The sequence below is a fragment of the Dromiciops gliroides genome, chromosome 3 (assembly GCF_019393635.1).
Source record: "Dromiciops gliroides isolate mDroGli1 chromosome 3, mDroGli1.pri, whole genome shotgun sequence".
In the NCBI taxonomy this organism is placed as follows: Eukaryota; Metazoa; Chordata; class Mammalia; order Microbiotheria; family Microbiotheriidae; genus Dromiciops; species Dromiciops gliroides.
This window is the reverse complement of record NC_057863.1, coordinates 424,458,359-424,481,535: the sequence shown is the minus strand read 5'-3', so window position 1 is coordinate 424,481,535 and position 23,177 is coordinate 424,458,359. Positions and strand designations below refer to the sequence as shown.

Below are 23,177 nucleotides of genomic sequence, written 5' to 3'. Positions count from 1 at the left end.
ACTTTTAAGCATTTTATTAAGGTGCATTAGAATATAGTGATAAGAGAGAAAGAGGCCAAGGTGCCTTCATCTATCTATTTAAGGAAGCCAGCATCTCTGCTTCAGCCAAGCCAAGGTCTGGGGTGAAAAAGACCTTGCTCGCTCCTCCCAAAATCCTCCTCTTCAACTGGAAACAGGGCTGTCCACACACACAGAGAGCTCCAAGTTCTGATCGACAAGTCCCACAGGTAGTTCTATAGATGTAACTTCTGAATGCTAAAGTCATATGGTCTCCAAATTACATGCTTTCTCCTCATGGCAGAGCCTCCCTACAATAGCCTTCCCAGCAGGGGGTGCAATTCCAATTCTCATATACTAAACAATTAAGGATCAAGTAACCGCAATATTATTTAAACTATTTTTTTTAATAGTTAAAGAAGTAGTCTTATCAAATTTTTTTCTAAAACAGTTTTGGCTTTGATACATGAACCCTAGAGCTAAAGAAAAGGGCAGAATGAAATCAATAGGCCAATATCACTAATGAATATTAATTCAAACAATTAAATTATATGCTAACAAGAAGATTATAGCAACATATTACAAAAATCCTGCATTATAACCAAGTGGGCTTTGTACTAGAAGTTCAGAGCTTGCTCAATATTAAGAAAACTATACACATAATTGACCAAAAATTATAACAAAAATAGCAAAAAATCATATGTCTTTAGCGATAGATGAAAAGAGAAAGCTTTGGACAATATAAAATATCTATTTCTATTAAAAACACTACATGGCAGCTAGGTGGTGCAGTGGATAAAGTACCAGCCCTGGATTCAGGAGGACCTGAGTTCAAATCCAGATTCAGACACTTGACACTTACTAGCTGGGTGACCCTGGACAAGTCAGTTAATTGTCATTACCCCCCAAAAAAACAACAACAACACACATATTAGAAAGCACAGAAATAAATGGCGTTTTTCTTAAAATGGCAAGTAGTATATAACTAAAATCAAGAGCAAGAATTTTCTGTAATTCGGTATAAGCTAGAAACCTCCCAGTAAGATCAGGGTTGAAGAAAGAATGTCAATTATCACCACTATTATTCAATATGGTAATAATTATATATATATATATATATATATATATATATATATATATATATATATATATATATATATATGTATGTATGTATACATATATATAAATAAATATACACACATATACAAATATACACATATACATACATATACACACACATATATGTAACTATATGTAAGTGTGTATATTTAATACATGTGTGTATAGATGTATTGTGGTAAAATAATGGAATTTGGCAGGTGCCCAGGTGTCCGACTTGATTGGCATTTTAGTGTTTGAATTGGTTGTGAATGAGAAACTACTAAGCACCCACTTAAAGATGATTAGATTTTTGCCACACCTGGCTGGCCCTGTTAAACCTAGTCTAAACTTGGCGAACCCTGAGAAGGAGTGCCCTCAGAGCCTGTGGACTGAGTCATCAACAGGGAACCAGTCTCAGCCACATAATTTGAAGGACCTCCCCTTTGGGGGAGGGAGAAAAAGGTAGAAGACGGGACCCCAAACAGGAAATGGCTCACTCTCCCTCACTATCTCTCTGGCTTTGGAGGAGCTGTTGGAACAGGCTAAACAGCTCATGTCCATAGAAATTACAGACCCCTGGTGTTGAGTTAATAAAATCCAGCTCTTTGAGTTAGCTGAGCTGAGAGTTTGGGTTTTGAGACAGCCTTTGCTAGAGTCAAAGAGATTATCCATTTTCCTCTTTCTCTATTCCCTTGTCCTTGACTTTTAATAAAAACCTGATTTGTTTTTGGAAAAGAGGCTGTTAAGCTCCTTTCTTATTGACCTGGGAGAAATAAGTAAGAAAGGCTGTTCAGAGTGAAGGAAACTTTGAACCTAGAGGTCCCTCATTATTTTCTGAACCCCAATATTATGGCAAGCCATCCAATTAACTCTCCCCATATTATATTTGGCCCCTACAACACATCCAACAGAGTCCTGCAGCAAGAGGTAGAAAGAGAAATTCCATTTAAAATAGCTGCAGACAAAATAAAACATTTGAAAGTCTACATGCCAAAACAAACCCAGAGACTATATGAATATGCATGACTAAAGACAAATCTAAATAATTAAATAAACATTGGTTGTTCATGGTTGGTTTAAACCAATTTAATAACAATGACAATTTGACTGAAATTACTTATTTATTTGGTGCCATACCAAATTGCCATAGAAGTTTTGTTGTTTTTTTTTAATAGAGTTTAAAAAAAATAACAGAATTTATCTAGAAAGACAAAAGGTCAAGAATATCTAGGGAGTCAATAAAAAAAAATAGGAGGCTAGCCAAATACAACCAGATTTTAAATTATGTTACAGAGTTGTAATCATCAAAAAAAACCCTCTGCTATTAGCTAAAAATTAGAGTTATGGATCAGTGGACTAGATTATTTATACAACAAATGATACTAAGTGATTATAGTGATCTAGTGTTTGATAAGTATAAAGATAAAATCTTTGAAGGCAGTTTTTCACTATCTATCAAAAGTTTATGGGAAAAACTGGAAATCAGTTTGGTAGAAAGAAGGCATATAAAACATCTCACATCTTATACTAAAATAAAGTTCAAATGGGTTGAGTAATTTACACATAAAGTGTGATATAATGCATAAATAAAGGGACCATAAATATAGTTACCTGTCAGATTTACTGGTAAAATGTCAGAATAAATGTAGGGATTTACCTGCTATTTCTAAATTGGCTTCCAAAGAACTTTAACATAATCCCTCAAAATATTTTGGAGAGGCAAAACAAATAAAAGGATAAATTGAATCAATATTCCTGCCCAAAACAATCTAGAAGATCATCAAGTAATGCCTGTCTCACTAGGATTACAGAGGGGTTACATCCAGTGTATGCCATACAACAGTGAGGCCTCAAGCCCTTGCACAAGCCAATAGCATGGCCTTGGGTACCTGAACCAGGCATCCAGTAGTATGCAATACTAAGGATAAACCAGTAGCAGGTCTTGGGGGTAACTAAATCTGCAGCACTGATTTCTGAAGCTCTTAGCCCACAGATGATAAGGGAGTCAGACAGCTATAGAGAAGAAGATTAAGTGGGGCCCATTGTTGACACTGGTTGCAGGATTCTGTGGCATTACCTATGCTTGCTTCTGGATTTCAATTCCATGAGAGGGGGAGCATTAACATATTAGAGTTCCTGGCAGCAAGGGAGCAGGGACTCTGATCATAGCACCAGGGCAGAAAACAGTACTTTTGTTTGCTCACAGGCCAATAGAACAGTGATCAAAATTTCTTTTAATCATACCAACTCAGAAGAACTGAAAATTTTCAGACTCCCAGAACTAGCTTTGAAAACAACAGAATAAAATCCTGAAGCTTAGAAGAGTGCTCCATCTACCTGGGAGGAGAGATCCACCTTAATATAAAGTTAAAAGTCAAGAAATTGGCTAGAAAAGGAAAAAAATATCAAAAAAAAATTGTTCCTATGGAAACAGAGAAGATCAAAAAACAAATTCAGAAGAGGACAACAATGTTACAAACAGCTACATACAAAGCTTCAATTAAAAATGTGAACTGGGGGCAGCTAGATGGTGCAGTGGTTAAAACACCGGCCCTGGATTCAGGAGTACCTGAGTTCAAATCTGGCCTCAGACACTTAACACTTACGAGCTGTGTGACCCTGGGCAAGTCACCTAACCCCCATTGCCCCGCAAAAAAAAAAAAAAAAATTTGAACTGGTCTCAAGTCCCAGAATAATTTATGGAAGAACTCAAAAATGATTGTTTGGTTTTGTTGGTTTTTTAAAAGAGAGGTGGAAACAAAATTATCAAAAGAAGCAAGTGTTACCAGAAGAAACTAACACTTTTAATGAATGAATAAGCCAAATGGTAAAAGAGACACAAAAAACCACTGAAGAGAATTCATTTAAAAGAGAATTATGGGGGCAGCTAGGTGGCGCAGTGGATAGAGCACCGGCCCTGGAGTCAGGAGTACCTGAGTTCAAATCCGACCTCAGACACTTAACACTTACTTGCTGTGTGACCCTGGGCAAGTCACTTAACCCCAATTGCCTCACTAAAAAAAAAAAAAGAGAGAGAATTATGGGTGGAGCTAAGATGACAGAGGAAATGGAGTAACCTCTTGTAACTCCCCACACAATCATGGCAAAAAGCTCAAAATAATGACATAAGACAATTCCTGGAGCAACAGAACCCACAAATGGATGAGGTGAGATTATTTTCCAGCCAAAGACAGCCTAGAAGTTCAGTAGGAAAGATTTGCTGTCCTGGGGTGGGAGTGGAGCCAAGCCCTATGGCCACTCAGACATAGATCCAGCCCAAAGCAAGCCTCGCCAGAGAAAGAGTCCTCCTGAACCTCTGAAGAAACTAAAGTCACAGTTTGGTGAAAGGGCTGGGCATTTGGCAGGTGAGAGATAAGAGGGGGCTCTGCTTGCTCTGCTGTAGATCTCAGTAGTCTTGCCCATGCTGGGAACTAGGAAATATTCTTCAGTGGAGGTCCACGTGTGGAAGGGACAAAGGTTCACCCAGAGCTTTCAACCATAGTGAAAGAGAATATTGTTCCCAGGTTAAAGAGCAAGCAAACCTGGAGCTATTTACAGACCCCAGCACAGGCCAGATACATAGAGAACCTGCCTCTCATTAAAGCATACCACCTGGGACCCCCAGAAGCTTGGGACAGTACATCCTGGAAGCAGTGATGCACTTTAAGAAGGAGTTAAGTTTTCTTTTCACTTGTCTGTAAGGTGCTCAGTTCTTCAGGAAGCTAAGGCCATGTTGGGGTGAATCCTCAATTCAGCCCAACTAGCACCACTACAAACAAGTCTCTCCTCACTCATCTCCCAAAATGGCTGTCTCTGAGCTTACTTGCCTCTGCTCTGCTGTCATCCTTCATGATGATAAGGTTACAGTCACAGAGGAAAAAACTAATGTCCCCATTAAAGCAAGAGGTGTAAATGTTGACCTGTTCTGGCCTGGCTTATTAGCAAAGCCCTTAAACAATGTAAACATTGCAAGTCTTATCTGCAATGTAGGAGCTGGTGGAACTGCCCTAGCACCTGGTGATGATGCCCCTTCTGGAGGTGCTGCTCCTGCTAGCATAGCTGCCCCAGCTGAGGAGAAGAAGAAAGAGGAAGCAAAAAGAGAAGAATCCAAGGAGTCTGATGATGACATGGGCTTTGGTCTGTTTGATTAAATTTTTTTTGAATCATTCAATAAAAAGTTTAACTCCAAAAAAAGGAGTTAAAAGTCAAGATAGAGGCTAGCAATATGAACAGACAGAAAAAAATGTAGACGGTAGAAAGTTTTTTTGGTTACATGGAAGATCAAAATACACCTTCAGAAGAAGATAAAAAGTCAAAACCACACATTATATTTTAAATATCACAGCTAGAATTTTAGGCTTTACAAGAGCAAAGATAACAAAAGCAAGTGATTCATATGTATAAGGACTAAAACAATACACATTACAACCTGGGAAAGAAGTTGAACTCAATTTAAATTTAATCATTAATATTTATTTCAGAGATAGATGATGAAACAGACATTCCTCTTCCACAAAGAAGTAAGACAAGGGTAATAAGAATGTAGAATGTTACAAAATCTGGGCTGAGAAGGTCCCTTTATTAGCTGTTTTCACTCCTCCCCACCCTCTTTCTCACAAGGGATGCTTCCAAAGGATGTATTGTATATGAGAAAATCTTTGGGTTTTAAGAAAGCAAAAGGCATTAATAAATTAAAAAAAAACTAGCACATTAAAAACTTTTGCAATGAATTGGAATAAAGTAATAAGAATGTAAATATATAAAACATGATGAGATGTAATATGCATATCTGTCTGTTGAGATTGATATTATATTTTGGTTCTTTATTATGTGTATCCAGATTTTGGTAGCATGTAAAAAGTAATCATGAGGATATACTGAAAAATAATAATCTGTATGCTGCTTCCAAAATATCTTGGGCCATTTCCTCTTCTGTTTTCCCTCCCATATATGTATTTCATGACTTTTGACTCCTAGAGGGGTGACACTTGAGATTCATCCAGTGTGTTGTCTGAACAGTCACAGGCAATTTAACTTCCTTAGAATATATTAGTTTATGCTGTCGCTATAAAAGATCCAAATTAAATTCCCCACAGGGATTTTTAACTGCCATATTAGGATGTACAAAGTAATTTTTTCCCCTGAGCAACAGGGACTACAATAATGACTGCTGAATATCATTTTGATTATGACAGATGTTGCAGAGACAAAAGAGGAATTCTAAATGAGCCTTTGGGTGTTTTCATCATAATTTCATTTGCTAGTACATTTGAAATACATGCAATGTTGGAATGAAAAGAAAAACTCTACATGACACAAATTTTCATGTAGTTTGTTATTTTATATATCTTCCTTTTGTCATTTTTACAGCTTTCTCTATTCCCTGCTGACTTGATTGAGCTTCCTAAATGGTAATAACAAAATAGTAAAATGTGAAATTTTTCATTTAACTTTGGGAATTGATGACATAAGAACCAATGTGAGTTAACCCAAGTCCATATGAACAGGTTTTCATATGGTATTTAATCAAAAGAGTTTCCTGTGATTTTATGTAGATCCAGAAAGAGCCATGATGGTGCTTTTATATTCCTCTGAGACTTCATATTGCAAAACCTTACAATCCCCTTAAGGAATAAATATGTTTTATCTAATTCTATTGTGAATTTCAGTGAAGCATGGTACTAATTTTGTTTACAAAGTAGCCTCTAAAATGTGCACAGCATGCAGTAAATATATCATATACTGAGTAAAACACTATATTCTAAAAACCTCAAATAAAAATTCCAAAGGGTTTTTTTTTAAACTTTGGACTTTTACCTATTTGGGAAATTAAAATATTTATTTTATTTCAAATTCATTCCATATTATAAATTAAAATAGTCCATTCTATTGAAAATTCAATTAATCAAGCCAACACAGTGGATACTCAGTTCTGATTTCACTTGGAAGAATCATCTGAATGATCAAATAAATATCCTACTGAATTAATCAGGTATTTTAATATCATAAAACACAAAATATAACATTTTTTCTTTTTTTCTGTTAGTTAATAGTAATGTCTTGCATATAGAAAGTACTTAATAAATGTTTACCAAACTGATGAAAATGAAGAATAATTCTAATTTTTATGATTTTTGTATAATACATCATATCTTAATAACTGTGACTCAGTAACTATATGCCATTACTGTATAGAAATATATAACAAGTTTGCAATGTGTAATCCTATTATTATAAAAGAATTATTTTAATAAATATATATTATATTTTATTATAATACATTATAAAATAATTATAATTATTTATGTGGGGGAATATCTTATAATTTAAACAAGTAATTGAGAAATATCTCATTGCTTAGTTTTATCACTGTAAAATAAATATAATTTCTATTTTTGCAAAATATTTGTGATGGTCAAAAAATGTTTTAAGAAGGCCTAAAATACATATGCCCAGAGGTCTTGATTTTGAAGTAGCCTGTTATTTGTGGTGGAAGAAAATAAAAATTCATAGCATTTTCTTTACATGAACAAATAATTAATGAGTTATATTTGCTAGGTGACAGAGAGGAACAAGGGAGCTACTATGGTGCAGTGTATATAGTAAGTGAAGGTACTCTCATGCATCAGATCATGCATTGGGAATTAGTTTTCCATTGAATGTCTAATATTTGTGTTTATCTGATTGCAGGTTAAGAAACTGAATGAATACATTGTGCTTAGTCAGAGTTTGTAATTGCTGCACAAACACCACAATCATTTTGGGCAAAATCATGTCTTAAAATCATGAAAAAAAACTTATAATACTATAAGATTTTAATCATGCACAAAATGGTCACTGAAGAAATTCTATATTTGTAAATGTATATACATATGAAGCATAATTGGGCAATGATTTTGTACTTAAGGCACTATTTAATATTTTTTTTCACAACCTCTTTGGATCATCATCATGAACCCCTAAGGCATGCATGAAGCACTAAATGGGAGTCATTGATTTTGAATATAAAGTAATTTGTAAAGTCTTTTGGAGAATGTTGATAAAAGATTTTGAATTATATTGTCTAGAGTTATTTTAAATTAAATTTCTCTTTCTTTCTCTTGCTGCTGGACTTTATTGTGTGATGAAATAATGGGATTAAGCAGATACTCAAAGACCCACCTGGAGATTAATCTAAACTGATTGAATCAAGTGAGAGTGATTGACTGCTGATTAGCCTACTTCAAAGTTAACTAGATTGTAATCACACCTGGCTAGCCCTTAATAGATTTGGTGGATGCCAACCAATCAGCTTGAAGCAGTGTGTAAGGACTGCCTCTATTCCAGACCTATAAAAAGCTTCCACAATCAGTTTGCTAGAGAGTTCCTGATTAAAGCAAGCTCTTGGAGGAGGACTTTAGGAAGAATCCAACCAGGCTGGAACTCTAGGCTACATAGGCTTTTTCTTAACTTTCTGAACTCCTTGTGAATAACTGTATGCTTTAATAAATGTTTAATGCCCAAAGACTGTTGCTGAAGCTTATAATTTAATGTGACCACAACATAGATTTTAAACATCACAATTGGTCATATATAGAAATGCTGATGATTTATATGGGTTTATTTTATATCATGCAATTTTGCTAAAGTTGTTAACTGTTTAAAGTAGTTTTTTTTAGTTGATTCTTTAGGATTCTCTAAGTTTAACATCGTAAGACATACCTTTTCAAGGAGAAAATTAGAAAGTGTATGTCATAATGATGTTCTCTAAAAGAGGGTGTGTTTAGATTCATATATGCCTTGACTACATATAGCATTCTGATTATAACACTCACATAGTGTTTTTCATAACTTTCATTATATTTTATTAACAAATATGAATGTTTTATCTTTTCATTAATCCATATGTAACTCCAGGCTAGGTATTGTCTTGCATCTTTCTAATCAAAACAGGAATATGCATGGAGCCAAACACATAGTAAATACTTAATAGCTATTTATTTGTCCTTCATTTTTTTTCCTTTTTTTTTTCAGGGCAATTGGGATTAAGTGACTTGCCCAGGGTCACACAGCTAGTAAGCGTCAAGTGTCCAAGGGTGGATTTGAACTCAGGTCCTCCTGAATCCAGGGCTGGTGCTTTATCCACTGCACCACCTAGCTGCCCCTTAATAGGTGTTTATTAATTGAAAATTGGATCAATGGCTCAAGATTAGGTCAGATAATATACTTTTTCAGGGAAAGGTAGCTCACTCAGATGAGTTGTCTAGGTTGGAATATATGTAAGAGAGTTATTTCTCAGTTGAGATAAAATGTTTTCATTACTTATACACCTAAGATATAAGTGTTTTTGTCCTTTGTTAATTGGAATCTCCTTCTACTGCCAAGAATCAGAGATAATACCCCTTAGCTAGACTGTACCATTAAATTTGTAAATATTAAATCCCATTATATTTGTAAATATTAATTAAATATAGATATATATTTGTATATATGTATATGTATATGTATATGTATGTATCTTTCCCCATTACCATGGTAAAATATTGTTCAGAATGAGAAATCAACAACAAAAAATACAAATGAACAAAATTATCAAAAACTCTGAAGTTGAAGGAATATTCTTTTTAAAACAATGACCAATGACAATAATCTGGGTTAATTGATAACAAACCAACCAAAAACAAACCCACCGATTTAAAAAAAAGCACTGATAAATATGTTAGTCATGTGGAACAATCCTTATGCTCAGATCTTTCTATATCTCCAGCTCAGAAGTGGTTAATAGGACAGGATTAATCACTCTATATTTACTCAAATCCATTTTCTATTCAACTATTCTCTATTACATGTTGTATCCTATTTTTCAACCATACCACCATCATTCTGTTAGGCATACCATGAATTTCCAGTGAATATATAAGGAGGAAAGGAGCAAGAATTTATTAAGCACCTATTATGTACTAGACTCTACACTGAGTTTTAGAAATATTATCTCATTTGAACCACACATTAACTCTGGAAGGTATATGCTATTATTATCCCCATTTTACAGTTGAGCAAATTGAGTCAGATTGGTAACTGAACTTCCTGAGGGTCATACAGTTAAGAAGTCTCTAAAGTCATATCTGAACTCAGGTCTGTGTGACCCCAGGCCAAGCATTCAATTCACTGTACCACTTAGCTGCTTTTGTGCATGTTTATGAAAGGCTCTACCAATCATGTACAATTTTTTAAATTTTATTTTTATTCAACATTGATTTAAAAATTCCCTAATTATTGGACCCCATTCAGGGAAAGCATATTCATATAAATATTTATGCAAATTATTGGATGGATAGAAAGTTTAAAAGTTAGACTGTATATTTGTTAATGAATATAATATTACAATAGTATTATATAGATATTAAAATTTTACTTTGTGATTTAAGGTTTAAATATTTACTTAGCTTGGATATTTATACTATTATGTTTTTATTTGGATCATTAAACTTTACTTTAAATTTGGCATATACAGTCAGGATATCGAAAGATCTAGCAGTTTCTACATTAAAGGACCAGAGGGCATGAAGTATGATATTCCAGAGGGCAAAGAAATTGGGATTACAACCAAGAATCACATATCCAGCAAAACTGAACGTAATCTTTCAGAGGAAAAAATGGGACTTCAATGAAAAAGAAGACTTTCATGTATTCATGATGAAAAAACCTGGACTGAGTGGCAAATTTGATTTTCAAATACAAGACCCTAGAGAACCATAAAATATTGGAGTTGGACATACCTGGGGTTGTATCTGAGGCTGGGTTTTGGATGGGATCCCGGTGGGTTGAGGGTGGATGCTTTGTTCACTGTGTCACCTAGCTGCCCCATTATGACATCTTTAGGGTTAAATTGAAGGGTGAAGGGAATGCACTGGGGGAGGGGAAAGGGAAGAGGTAGCATGGGGCAAAATCCCACATTAAAAAACAACAGGAAAAGGCTTATGGAGTGGGGGAAAAGATGGGAGAGGAGCAGGGTAGTAAATAAACTTTAAACTCATCAGAATAGGCTCAAAGACCTTGATGTCAATCAGAGTTGCCTCAAGGAATGTTTAACACACGCACAATTGGGTAATCTATTTAATCCAGGCAGTAAATAAAACTAACACTCATCAGAACTGGCACAAAGACCTCAATCTCATCAGAATTGGCACCAGAAGGGAATTGCATACACACTCAATTGCATGGAGTAATCTATCTAACCCAGCAGGAAAATAGGAAGGGAAGGGGATAAAGAGAAAGGGGCAACAGAAGGGAGGGAAATTTGGTGGAGGGGACAGACAGAAGCAAATCTCGTTTGAAGAGGGATACGGTGAAAGAAGATAGATACTAGAGTAAATATCAAGGGGAAGGGAATAGGATGGAAGGAATCAGTTAACAATAGTAATCATGAAAAAGAGAAGGGGGGAAATTGTGCAAAAAATATTTTTGGCAACTCTTTGTGGTGGCTAAGAATTGGGAATCAAGGGAATGTCCATAAATCGCAGAATGACTGAAGAAGCTTTGTTATATTATTGTAGTGAAATGGTATTGTGCTCTAGGAAATGACAAACAGGATGATCCCAGAAAAACCTCATATGAACTGATTTATAGTGAAATGAGCAGAACTGGGATGACATTGTGCATAGTGCCAGCAGTATTGTTCTATGAGCAATTTTGAATGACTTAACTACTCTCAGCAATACAATGACCCAAGACAATCCCAAGGGACTAATGACAAAGATACTATCCACCCCCATAGAAAGAACTTATAAAAAGATCACTTATGTATTGTACATAAATAACCTGGATTATGTCTTGTGGAGAGGGGAGGAAAGGGAGGGAGAAAAATTTGGAACTAAATCTTGTGAAAATTAATGTTGAAAAGTACCCTTACAAGTAACTGGAAAAAATAAAATAAATGTTTGTTGCAAAGGAAAAAAATATATTTAGTTTTAAAAAGTAATAGTTACGTGCTATAACTTGAACCAGGTCTGTCTTTCTCTGTCTCTGTGTCTCTGTCTCTGTGTCTGTCTCTTGGTCTCTCGGTCTCAATCTCCAGCTCTTGTTCTCTTGCCCTCGGTCTTCTCTCTCTGTCTCTCTTTCTCTCTGTCTCTGTCTCTTTTTCTGTTTCTGTCTCTCTTACTCCTTCCCTCCCTATCTCTTTCCCTCTGTACCTCCTCTCCCTCTTGTGAAGATTCCTTTTGTTTTAGAATTGTAGAGATTTATACACCTTACTACTTAGGAGTCAATATGGTGTGGTTGGAATCATAAGGCCTGAATTAGTCCTGGCTCTGCTAATTAATAACTGCAGAACTCTATTCAAATCAATTAACATTGCAATCCTGTTTGTTTTTCCATAAAATGGAAAGGTGATATATGCTATATTTCCATCTCTTTATTGTAAAGAAACATAAGAGATAATATATTTCCCATAGTACTTGGTGTGAAAAAACAACGAAAGAAAAAAAATCTGGCATGTACATCTAGCATTCGTTTCCTTGTCATGGTCTTAAAAATATATAATGAAATTAGATTTTTGAAATAGAGAATTAGTATGAGTTCAGCCAACAAAAATAACAAATCCATTGGGGGTAGGGCAAGATAATAAAGGACTATTGTTAACAAGATATTGAATTGTAAAGGAGCCAAAAAATGAAACTACTTGTGAAAAAGGGGCAGGATGCTCATAGTTTTGGGGGTGCATTAAAACATGGTTAAAAACACTCTTTAGATGCTTGATGAGGGAATCTGATGTAGAGGCACAGAGCAACAAAGAAAAAAATTTCTAAAAGTCGCCGCAAATTATAAGGGGAGAAGAAATGCATTGTAGTCCGACATGTGGTGTCTAGATATTGAAAAGAAAGTATTGAGCAGATTAACAGAAATAGATTGTTGCAATATTTTAACTGAATCAGTCAGTCATATAGCATTTAATATCTATCTTCCTGGCTTACTGGTGGAAGCTGTGCTAAGTAATGGAAACCTCAAAATAAAGGCAAAAACAATCTCCACTCTCAAGGAACTTAGAAATCTAATGGAAGAAATAACATGTAGACAATTATGTAAAAATATATACATACATATATATGTATACAGATAGATGATAGATATGAGTGCATATATACATACACACACATATATAAAATAAAATAGAGATAATATCAGAGGGAAGGAATTAGCATTGAGGGTGACTGAGAAAAGGCTTTGTTCCAGAAATTTGGATTTTACCTGAAACAAAATAAACTAGGGAATCCTGGAGGAAGAGAAGTAGAAGGAGAAAATTCTATACATGATGGACAACCAGATAAAATTCCTGGAGTCAGGAAGATTGTCTTGTACAAGGAACAGCAAGTGATCTTTATCCTTGGATCATAACAAATGTTAAAACAAGTGAGGTTTAAAAAGAATAAAAAAGGGGGCAGCTAGGTGGCACAGTGGATAGAGCACTGGTCCTGGAGTCAGGAGTACCTGAGTTCAAATCCGGCCTCAGACACTCAACACTTACTAGTTGTGTGACCCTGGGCAAGTCACTGAAACCCAATTGCCTCACTAAAAAAAAAAGAATAGAAAAGTAGGAAATGTTCAGGTTACCAAGGACTTTAACAACTAAAATGAGGGTTTTGTTTGTTTGTTTGTTTACTTTTCATCATGAGTACCCCAAGTTTACTGAATAGTGGCATGTTATGATCTGATATGCACTTTAGGAAAATCACTTTGGCAGCTGAATGGAATATGAACTGGATTTGGGAGAGACTCAAGTTAGGAAGACCAACCAGCAGGGTATTGCAATAATACAAGCTTGAGGTGATGAAGGCCTCCACTAGTTTTGCGGTGGCACTAGAGAAGAAAAGGTTGCATATAGAAACAATTCTGTGAAGGTAGAATTGATAGGATTTGGAACCTGGTTAGATATATGGGATTTGGGGAGGGCTGAGAGAGACTGAAGAATTTAGTATTACATATAGGAAGAAAGCTCTAATGAGAACAGAGATTGAAGACCTGCAACTGGGACTATGCACTAACCTGTCTTTTGTAATTCATTAAACAGAGAAATATATGTAAAGGAATCTCTTCTCTTTTAAACTTCATAGAACATATGATATTAGTCAATGAAACCTTAATGTGTCAAGATATTTATAAATTTGCTTTTGAAGATTCACAATAAACATGTAGAAACTCCATTAGACATTATATAATGTGACATATTACCCATAAAAAAACAAGAAGATATTCTAATCTAATAGTTTCCCAATATTAGTAAGGGGCTTTAGTAGATTGTGGGGAAAAAGGGTAGATTTCATCCCTTTTCCCTCAGCTCAATTTTTCTTTTGAATATGATTTTTAAAAGTTGTTCATTGTTAAAGAAAAAAGGAAATAAATTGAGTGTTTTTGCCTCAAGTCTAAGGCCATTCATAAAATAAACTTTTCCATCCATTGAAAGACAACTGAATAAAATTATAAAGTTTCCTCATAGTTATATGATGTATACTATATAAATAGCTGCTTCTTGTACAATCATTCTCTTCTTAGGTATTTTTCTTTCCTTTATGGTGGATCAATCTAGGGCTGTGAAGCCCTAGAAACATACAGAAAAACTTGAATTGGAATGAACCTCAAAGATCATAAAGTCTAATTTCCCACTCTCTGAGTAATAAATTCTTTCTCAGGGACAGGTCCTAGCCTGAGGACAGAGAACACTTGGAAGAGAACTTTGGAAGTATTACAAGTGAACTCAGGCACCTAACATTGACATACTGAACATAGATGACACAAAACATTCACTGTGACTCTGGTATAATTAATAAGCAAAAAAAACCCACCTTTTGTAAATATCTCTTCCATACAATACTGTATATCTATCTATCTATCTATCTATCTACCTATCTATCTATCTATCTATCTATCTATCTATCTATCTATCTATCTATCTATCTGACTGTCTGTCTGTCTATGCATCTGTCTTCCTCTTTTTAGAATATATACATAATTTTGACGGACAAAAATTGATTCATATGAAACAATTACATGATTTGTATTTTTTGTCATTTTGCATTTTCTCAAGGAGCACATACTGAGTACAACTAATACCATATATGAGAATATTATTTAGATTAGAGATATATTTGGAAAGAATAAAGACTACAATTTTAACAAATCCCTGATAAGCTCATCAACCTACCATCTGAGAAATTCTTATGAGAGAGGAAGCTCAATATTTTGTTAATTAGATCTTTCAAATGTTGGACAGCTCTAGTTGTTAGAATTTTTTCCTTATATCAAGGTGGAAACTTGGCTCCCTATAAATTCCACTCATTGGTCCAAGAGAGGCTGTAAATAATAGCCTGAAATGCTTTTTTCATATGACGACAATTCAAATATATGTAGGAAGTTCCTATATTCTGTAAGTATTCTCTTCACCAGGCTACCCAAGAACAGTTTTTAGAGCTTACTTTTATATAATGCATCAGAGTTACAAAGTTCTTTACCCACAATCTCATTTTATATTCATTATAAGATAGTAGAAAAGGTAGTCTCTGTATCATTATCCTAATCTTCCATTCCTGAAATCCTACCTCTCATTCTGTTCAGAAAGAGTGAGAGGTGTTAGAATGCTCAATGAGACATGGAGCCTGTCACTGAATCTGAGGTAAGGAGAAAGGAGAATGGTGTAAATATACTTGGATTTGTAAGCAAGAAGTCTGGATATGAACTAAAGTTCTATTTACTACTTTTGTGACTCTGGGCAAGTCAATTGATTCTATAGGTTTCAGATTCTGTAACTATAAAAGAGAAGGCTGAACTAAGTATATGCTTACTTTAAGTCCCTTATGACTGAACCTTTAACCTTGTGCTCATTTTCTTTTCTGGAGTGACTTTTGTTGTTGTTGTTGTTACCAAAATTTTACTTTACTGAATTTGAAAAAAAAAAAAACATTTGGAAGAACAAAAAGTCAAATTTATCACAGGAACTGATAAAAATAATTAAAGGAAGGAGGTTTAGCAGTACCAGATATAAATAGAAAGGTCGATCAATGCAAAGGAGTATAAATAAGCAGGCAGCTAAATGAAACTATAGCTAAAGCACCAGCACTGGATTCAGGAGGACCTTTGTTCAAATCTCGTCTCAGACACTTGACCCTTCCTAGGTGTGTGACACTGGGCAAGTCACTTAACTCTCACTGCCCCCCCCCAAAAAAGAAAAAAAATGTAGAAATACAAATTATTGCAGCAAATAAAAACACTAAGCTTGTATTTGACAAGCGTAAAGATGATTTTGGGATAAGAATTCACTTTTTGGGAAAAAATGTTGGAAAAACTTGAAAGTAGTATGGCAGAACCTGGACATAGAGAAATATCTTAAACCATTTACCAAGCCATGGTCAAAATGGATAAACCTCCTAGATATAAAAAGAGATATTACAAGAAAAATTGAATAACATCGCACATAGTGCTGATCAGGCTTATGGATAGGTGAATAATATGTGAATAATCAAAAGATAGAGAGCAAAGTGAAGTTCAAATAGGATGATTTCAATTACATTATTTTAAAATGTTTTTGTACCAATAAGAAAAATTTAACCAAGGCCAGATGAAAAACAGGAAATTAGGGAGAAAACCTTTTATACTAATTTCTCAGATAAAAAGTCTCACCTTTCAAAGGTAAAAAGAACTTTGTCAAATCTACAATATGAATCATTCCCCCAGTTTTTAAATATTCAAAGGATATAAACAGGTAAATTTCAAGAAAGTAATCAAAGCTATATTTTTAAATGCTCTAAATCATTGTTTATTATAGAAATGCAAAATTAAACAACCTTGAAATATCATTTTATACTTATCATATTGGCTAAAATGATTGAAGCAGAAAATGACTAATGTTTGAGGTGATATGGAAAAATTGGAACACTATTTCATTGTTGGTTGAATTATGAATTGATCCAACCATTTTGAAGAGCAATCTGGAATTATGAATAAAGAGTTTTTAAATTGCCTATAACCTTTGACCCAGCAATATCCCTATTGGGTCTATTTCCAAAGAGAACATATATGCTCTAAAATTTTTATAACAGCTCTCTTTGTGGTGGCAAAGAACTAGAAATTGTGAAGATGCCCAACAATTGGGGAATGGCTAGAAAAGTTGTAGTATATGATTATGTTGGAATGCTACTGTACTATAAGAAATTATGAGCTCAAATATTTTAGAAAATAAGGAATTTCAGATATATGTATATATACTTATATGTGAATATATATACATAAATACATGTATATATGCATATGCATATGCACATGCATATATATGTGTATGTGCACATGTAAACCTATTCTATGCATAATTCTATTTATAAATTCTTTCTCTGGGTGTATATGGATGTGTCACAGAAGGGATTTTGAAGAATTCAATATTTTCCTATTTTGTTTCAAATAGTTTATATACTATTGGAACTAATTGTTCTTTAATGTTTGGTAAATTTTTCCTGAAAATCCATCTGATCATTAGGATTTATTCTTAGGCAACTCATTTATAGCTTGTTCAATTTCTTTATATAAGATATAGTTGTTTAAGTATTCTAGTTTCTGTTAAAATGGATATTTTATATTTTTGTAAATATTTATTGATTTCACTTTGATTTTCAGTTTGATTGGTTTATAATCATGCAAAATATCTAATAATTGCCTTCTTTGCATTCTCATTGGTGATATATTCACCCTTTTCATTTTTTGATTCTCGCAATTTAATTTTATTCTTTTTTATATCCAATTAGCCAGGTGTTAATTATTTTATTATTTTTCTTAAATTCAGCTCCTGGTTTTATTTAATAATTTATAGTTGTTTATTTTAACTTTACATTTTTATCATTATTTCCTTTTGATTTCTGGATTTATATTTTGTTTTTTAATTGGGGATTTTTCATTTGTTTTTTTGTTTGTTTGTTTGATGCCCAATTCATTGAAGCTTGTTAGTTCTCTCTCTCTCTCTCTCTCTCTCTCTCTCTCTCTCTCTCTCTCTCACACACACACACACACACACACACACACACACACATACACACACATTTAGAGATATAGGCTTCCAGTAACTGTGTCTTTGGCTGCATCCCATAAATTTTGGGTTGTTGTCTCACTTTTGTCATTTTCTTCACTGAAATTGTTGATTTTTTTCTCTAATTTTTTTCTTTGACCCATTTGTTTTCTTTTAAGATTAGATTATTTCGTTTCCAATTATTTTTTTAATCTATGCTTCCAAGGCCCTTCATTAAGTCTCATTTATTGTATTGTGGCCTGAAAAGGGTGCAGTTAATATTTTTACTTTTCAGCATCTGTTGGTGGGTATATTTTTATGCCCCAATACATAGCCAGTTTTTTTGTGGAGGTGCCATATATAGCTGAGAAAAAAAGCATGCTTTTTAATTTCCCCTTTCAATTTTCTCCACAAGTCTATCAAATCTAACTTTTGTAATATCCTATTCATCTCTTTAAGTTATTTCTTATTTTTTTAATTATTAGATTTATCTAGTTTTTCATGGAGTGATTAATCCCATCCTTCACTATTATAGTATTACTGTCTATTTCCTCCTGTACCTCACTTAACTATTTTCTTTAACAATTTGGCTACTATTCCATTTGATGCCTATTTGTTTATTTTTTACAATTACTGCTTTGTCTATGGTAGCTTTTAGCAAAATTTACTTTTTCTCATTAGCTTTTTTTATATCAGGTCTATTTTTGATTTTGTTTTGTCTAAATTTATGACTCTTCCTCTGATCTTTTTATTTTTATTTTACTTCAGTTGAAGTATACTAGGTTCTGAAGCTCCAGTACTTTATTTTAACATTGTGTGTTTCTCTGTTTCTGTAGTGTTTCTTGTAAACAATATATTGTGGGATTCTGGTTTCTTATGTAACAATAAAACTATTCACAGGGAGCAGCTAGGTGGTGCAGTGGTTAAGGCACCGGCCCTGGATTCAGGAGGACCTGAGTTAAAATCTGGCCTCAGACACTTGACACTTACTAGCTGTGTGACCCTGGGCAAGTCATTCACCAAGAAAGAAAAAGGAAAGGAAGGAAGGAAGGAAGAAATGAACAAATAAATAAGTAATACTATTCACATTATTTTTATGGTTTGGTTTATCCCATTCATGTTTTGTATGATTATTGATTGTGCATTTCCCTCCAACTTATTTTCTTTTGTTTATCCTTCTCTGCCTCTTTTACACTCTCCCTACTCAAAAGTCTGTTTTACTTCTGATTACTACTTTCCTTAATCTGTCCCTCCCTTTTATCAACTTTCCCCTTGTGAGAACATAATTATTAATAATGGATTTCTTGGGGGAGGGAAGGACACAGGGACTCAGTTTTAGTCCAAGTTTCTCTTTGCCCCTACTCTAAAGTGTAGTTCTTAGAAACTTTAGCTAATCTCTTTCAGGAGCCAAGAGCTCAAGAAGGGGGATTCATAGAAATGAAGATTTACTCAGTGGAATTAGCCACACCTGGAAATCACCTGCCTTGAACCTTCAGAAATGGCATTTTTCACACTTCCCCATTAGGTCATTATATCATTAGGTCATAGGTAAAACTAATCTTAATAGGGGCCACCCTCAAGTCACATCCATCAATGGAATTGAATGATGCTGATCAATTAGCTTTGAGGCTAAAAGCATCAGAGGAGACTCCTGTTCAGCACAAACTTGGAATCACTTTTGGTCTGGACCCACAATCAGTTGGTTAGCACTATCCTCATTAGGTAATGTAGGGATTGAAGCCACGTGCTCTCTCTCTTAGAAATATAGTGCAGGGGGTGTATTTGGCTTGGGTTAAATGCCATGTAGTCAACTCTTTATTAACATTTAATATGACTTAATAATAAATGACACCTAATGATACCTAAACTGATACAATAGCTATTAATTTATTTTATTTTACTTTTGCAGGCCAATGAGGGTTAAGTGATTTGCCCAGGGTCACACAGCTAGTAAGTATCAAGTATCTGAGGCCAAATTTGAACTCAGGTGTAACGATTGGAATGACGCCACCTGCTGGAGACCTACTGTACAAGAGTTCCACCCATGAAACGAAGGTTTTTGAGGGCAAGACCAGGAGTCTTTTCTTTGGCATCAGGAAGTGACGCGGGCGAGTGGGAGGAGGAAGGAAGAGACTGGCGCTCGGTCTCAGGCTCTCTTTTCCTTTGGACTCTGGTGGAGAGCGGAGCTAGAAATGTGCTCTCCCTTTAATAGATAGGAATCTAGGCCTTTTTCTCTCTCTTTACCAAATTCTTATTCTCCTTAATAAATGCTTAAAAGTTTAACTCTTGCTAAAGCTTATAATTTATTGGCGACCACTCATTAGATATTTTAGACAGTTTAGCTAGAATTTTAGCCCTTAACAGATGGCTGACCACGAAGAGGAAAGCTAAACCTCAGTCTTCTTCTGATCTTCTGGTTGGGTAAGAAATTTCCCCTACCCTTTAAATTGCTAAGTACAGGTGTACTGGCTATGTTATCCCTTGAAATTTTTTCAAATGGACCTTTTAAACTCCCTAATTACCCTATTTTTGATTTTAGTCTGTTTAACCAGACAAATGAGGGATAAGATCATGTTAATGCTTTGTTTTTGTGGATTTTCTATTTTTTCTTTTTATTTTTGTTAAAAGAGCCAGCAACTTACTCACACAAGGAAATATCTCTCCCTCTCCCAACCATGCTTTTTCAGAGAAACCTGAAGAGATTCCTGCAGCTTTTCCCAGTTCTAACACTAATTGTTGCTTTAATTTTGCATTCCTGGAGGCAATGACCCACCCTCTAGAAGCTTTTAATCCCCTAACACCTGGAGGCAAAGTGGGGGAAGAGGAATCCAGGCCTGAGTTCAAAATCAAGTCTGATTCAAATTGCTCTGGTCCCTCCCCTCCTCTCCAGACCCCACCCTCTACTCCTCCTATGGCCAAGCCCATTGCTTCCCCTGCCTGGGAAGTCCAGAGATCTGATGCCCATGCTCAACTTTGTCTAACTACATTTGCAGCTTCAGGCTCAGCCCTTCCCCAGCCTGGCTGTGCTTCTGAGACAACCTTAGAAAACCCTTTAAATTCCAGATATGCTCCTTTTGTTCATAATTTTGCTAACCTGCTTTTGTCTTTAATTAGTAATCTTATAAAGCATTTGTATGGTGAAAAGGCTGACAGACAATATAGAGGGGTTAAAGAAGAAAAACTTAAGCTGAATAAGAATGACAATCATCAACATAGTTCAAGACTCCGCTTCTTTTGCCATGGAAGGGTATATATTTTACAGAAATGTAGAAGTAAGCAGCAAGGTATTGATAGATATCGGAATCAAAAGTGTTCTGAATTCACTCAGAGTAATAGTATCAGTTCAGAGGTTACATAGTATTTCTATGCTATTACATATACATTTTGAAATTAATGGTATGGGTTTATTGTGAGAGATTTTCATGCTTTTGAGATTGTATTTTATACTTAGTTTTTAAAACAAGGAGAATATTTGTAAAAGCTTTTTATAGTCATGTGATCAAGTTTATATTTAATAATACTCTTATTAATATTAAGTTCACATTCATTTAGACTTCCTTAGTTTGAATTTCATTGTCTTTTATTGTTCCATGTGTATTTTCTTCTATTCATTTGTCTATCTAATTTTGAAACATGGTTTTGATTTCATAATACAATGTTAATTCTAGGAGCATTGTGCTCCCATATTCTGAGTTGTTTGTTTTTGTTATTTTTTCTCAACTGATTATTTGATCAAATTCTTTAAAGCATTTCCCTGGCAAATTGTTTGCCATGGCAAGTGTAAATTGATTCTAGAAGTATTATTTTTGATAAGCATATTCCAAAAAAAAAAAAAGAGGGGAACATTTGTAAAAGTTTTCTTTGAGATTGTGTTGTGCTTTAACTTGTATTTAAATATGTTCAGATTTTTCAAAAAAGTAATTGTATACTAAGTTAAAAAAGGGGTATTATTTGAAATTGTTGCATAATTATATATTGTGTTCTGAGTCAAGATGTATTCACATTTTTTGCAATCATTTATTATCCTCAATTTTTAAATCCATATGAAACTTGGATTATGGGAACTTATCATTTAAGACATTAATTGCCTTTATTCTGAGTTATCAGATGCCAGTTGGCCAAGATGCCATCCAATCACAAGAGGAATACATGCAAGAGCAGACACTGAACTGTCACATGAGGGGAGACATGCATGAAGTCAAGGTATGGCCGAGGGAACAGCTTTTGACAAATGTTGAGGTTGGATTCTCTTGGTTTAATATTTTATTTTATTTTTCCCCACAATATTGTACAGATGGCTGGAAGTATTCATCCCACCCATCTCACTCCTACACCTGGCTTCTATGCTCCCTCCTCTATGCCTGATGCCATGGACATCTCAATCCCATGCATCTGATTAAGTCTGACTCAGTTTCCTCCAATATGTTCGGTGGCATGGACATATATTCCATCCACCTATTTTAGACCTGGCATACTGCATGGGCAGTATATATTGCTCAAGTGTGGGAATGCTCATATCCCATCATTTCTCTGTTCTTTTATGGTAACCCCCATAATTATCTCAGGTGTCATGATAAATACACTGTTGAATTTGGCCTTGACACCTGTTACCAATTATATTAGATTTTTTAATTTCTCATAATGGCATGAGGATAATTAGGCAGATGATGCAAAAAGTGATAAAACAAAGATAAAAATTATTTTTATTAATTAATATTGCAGCAATTGTCTTCTCAATTACCCTCCATAAGGGGGGACTATAGTAATATTATAATTTTAAAGAATGTTTCAATTTTTGTTTTATTATATGTTTCATGTGTAACAACTAAGATTCTGAATTCCCTTAGACATGTTTTTGAGAACTTTCATTGTTTGATTTGATTATTGACAAAGCTATTTTAAAGTTGTGTTAAGCTCAATTTTGTAGGAAATTTTCCTGGCTGATTACCAGCATCCACACATCAACCCCTGAAAAGACTTCCATTCCACGACTACACCTAGAGGACATCTGAGAAAAGACTTTCAGAGACTTTAAATGAACAGTTTTGATTTGTTGTTG

The 23,177-nt window shown here is 34.5% G+C and overlaps 1 protein-coding gene across 1 annotated transcript; it reads left to right on the top strand.

Annotated features, from left to right (window-relative positions):
- Positions 1 to 4,901: 4,901 nt before the first annotated feature.
- LOC122747750 (60S acidic ribosomal protein P1-like) lies at positions 4,902 to 5,249 on the top strand. Its single transcript, XM_043993606.1, has one exon. The coding sequence runs from the start codon at positions 4,902 to 4,904 to the stop codon at positions 5,247 to 5,249; it is 348 nt and encodes a 115-aa protein (XP_043849541.1).
- The last annotated feature ends 17,928 nt before the right edge of the window (positions 5,250 to 23,177 follow it).

Bases quoted from the DNA above. Each gene is read 5' to 3' on its own strand.
- LOC122747750 (XM_043993606.1), top strand. From the start codon at position 4,902: ATGGCTGTCTCTGAGCTTACTTGCCTCTGCTCTGCTGTCATCCTTCAT.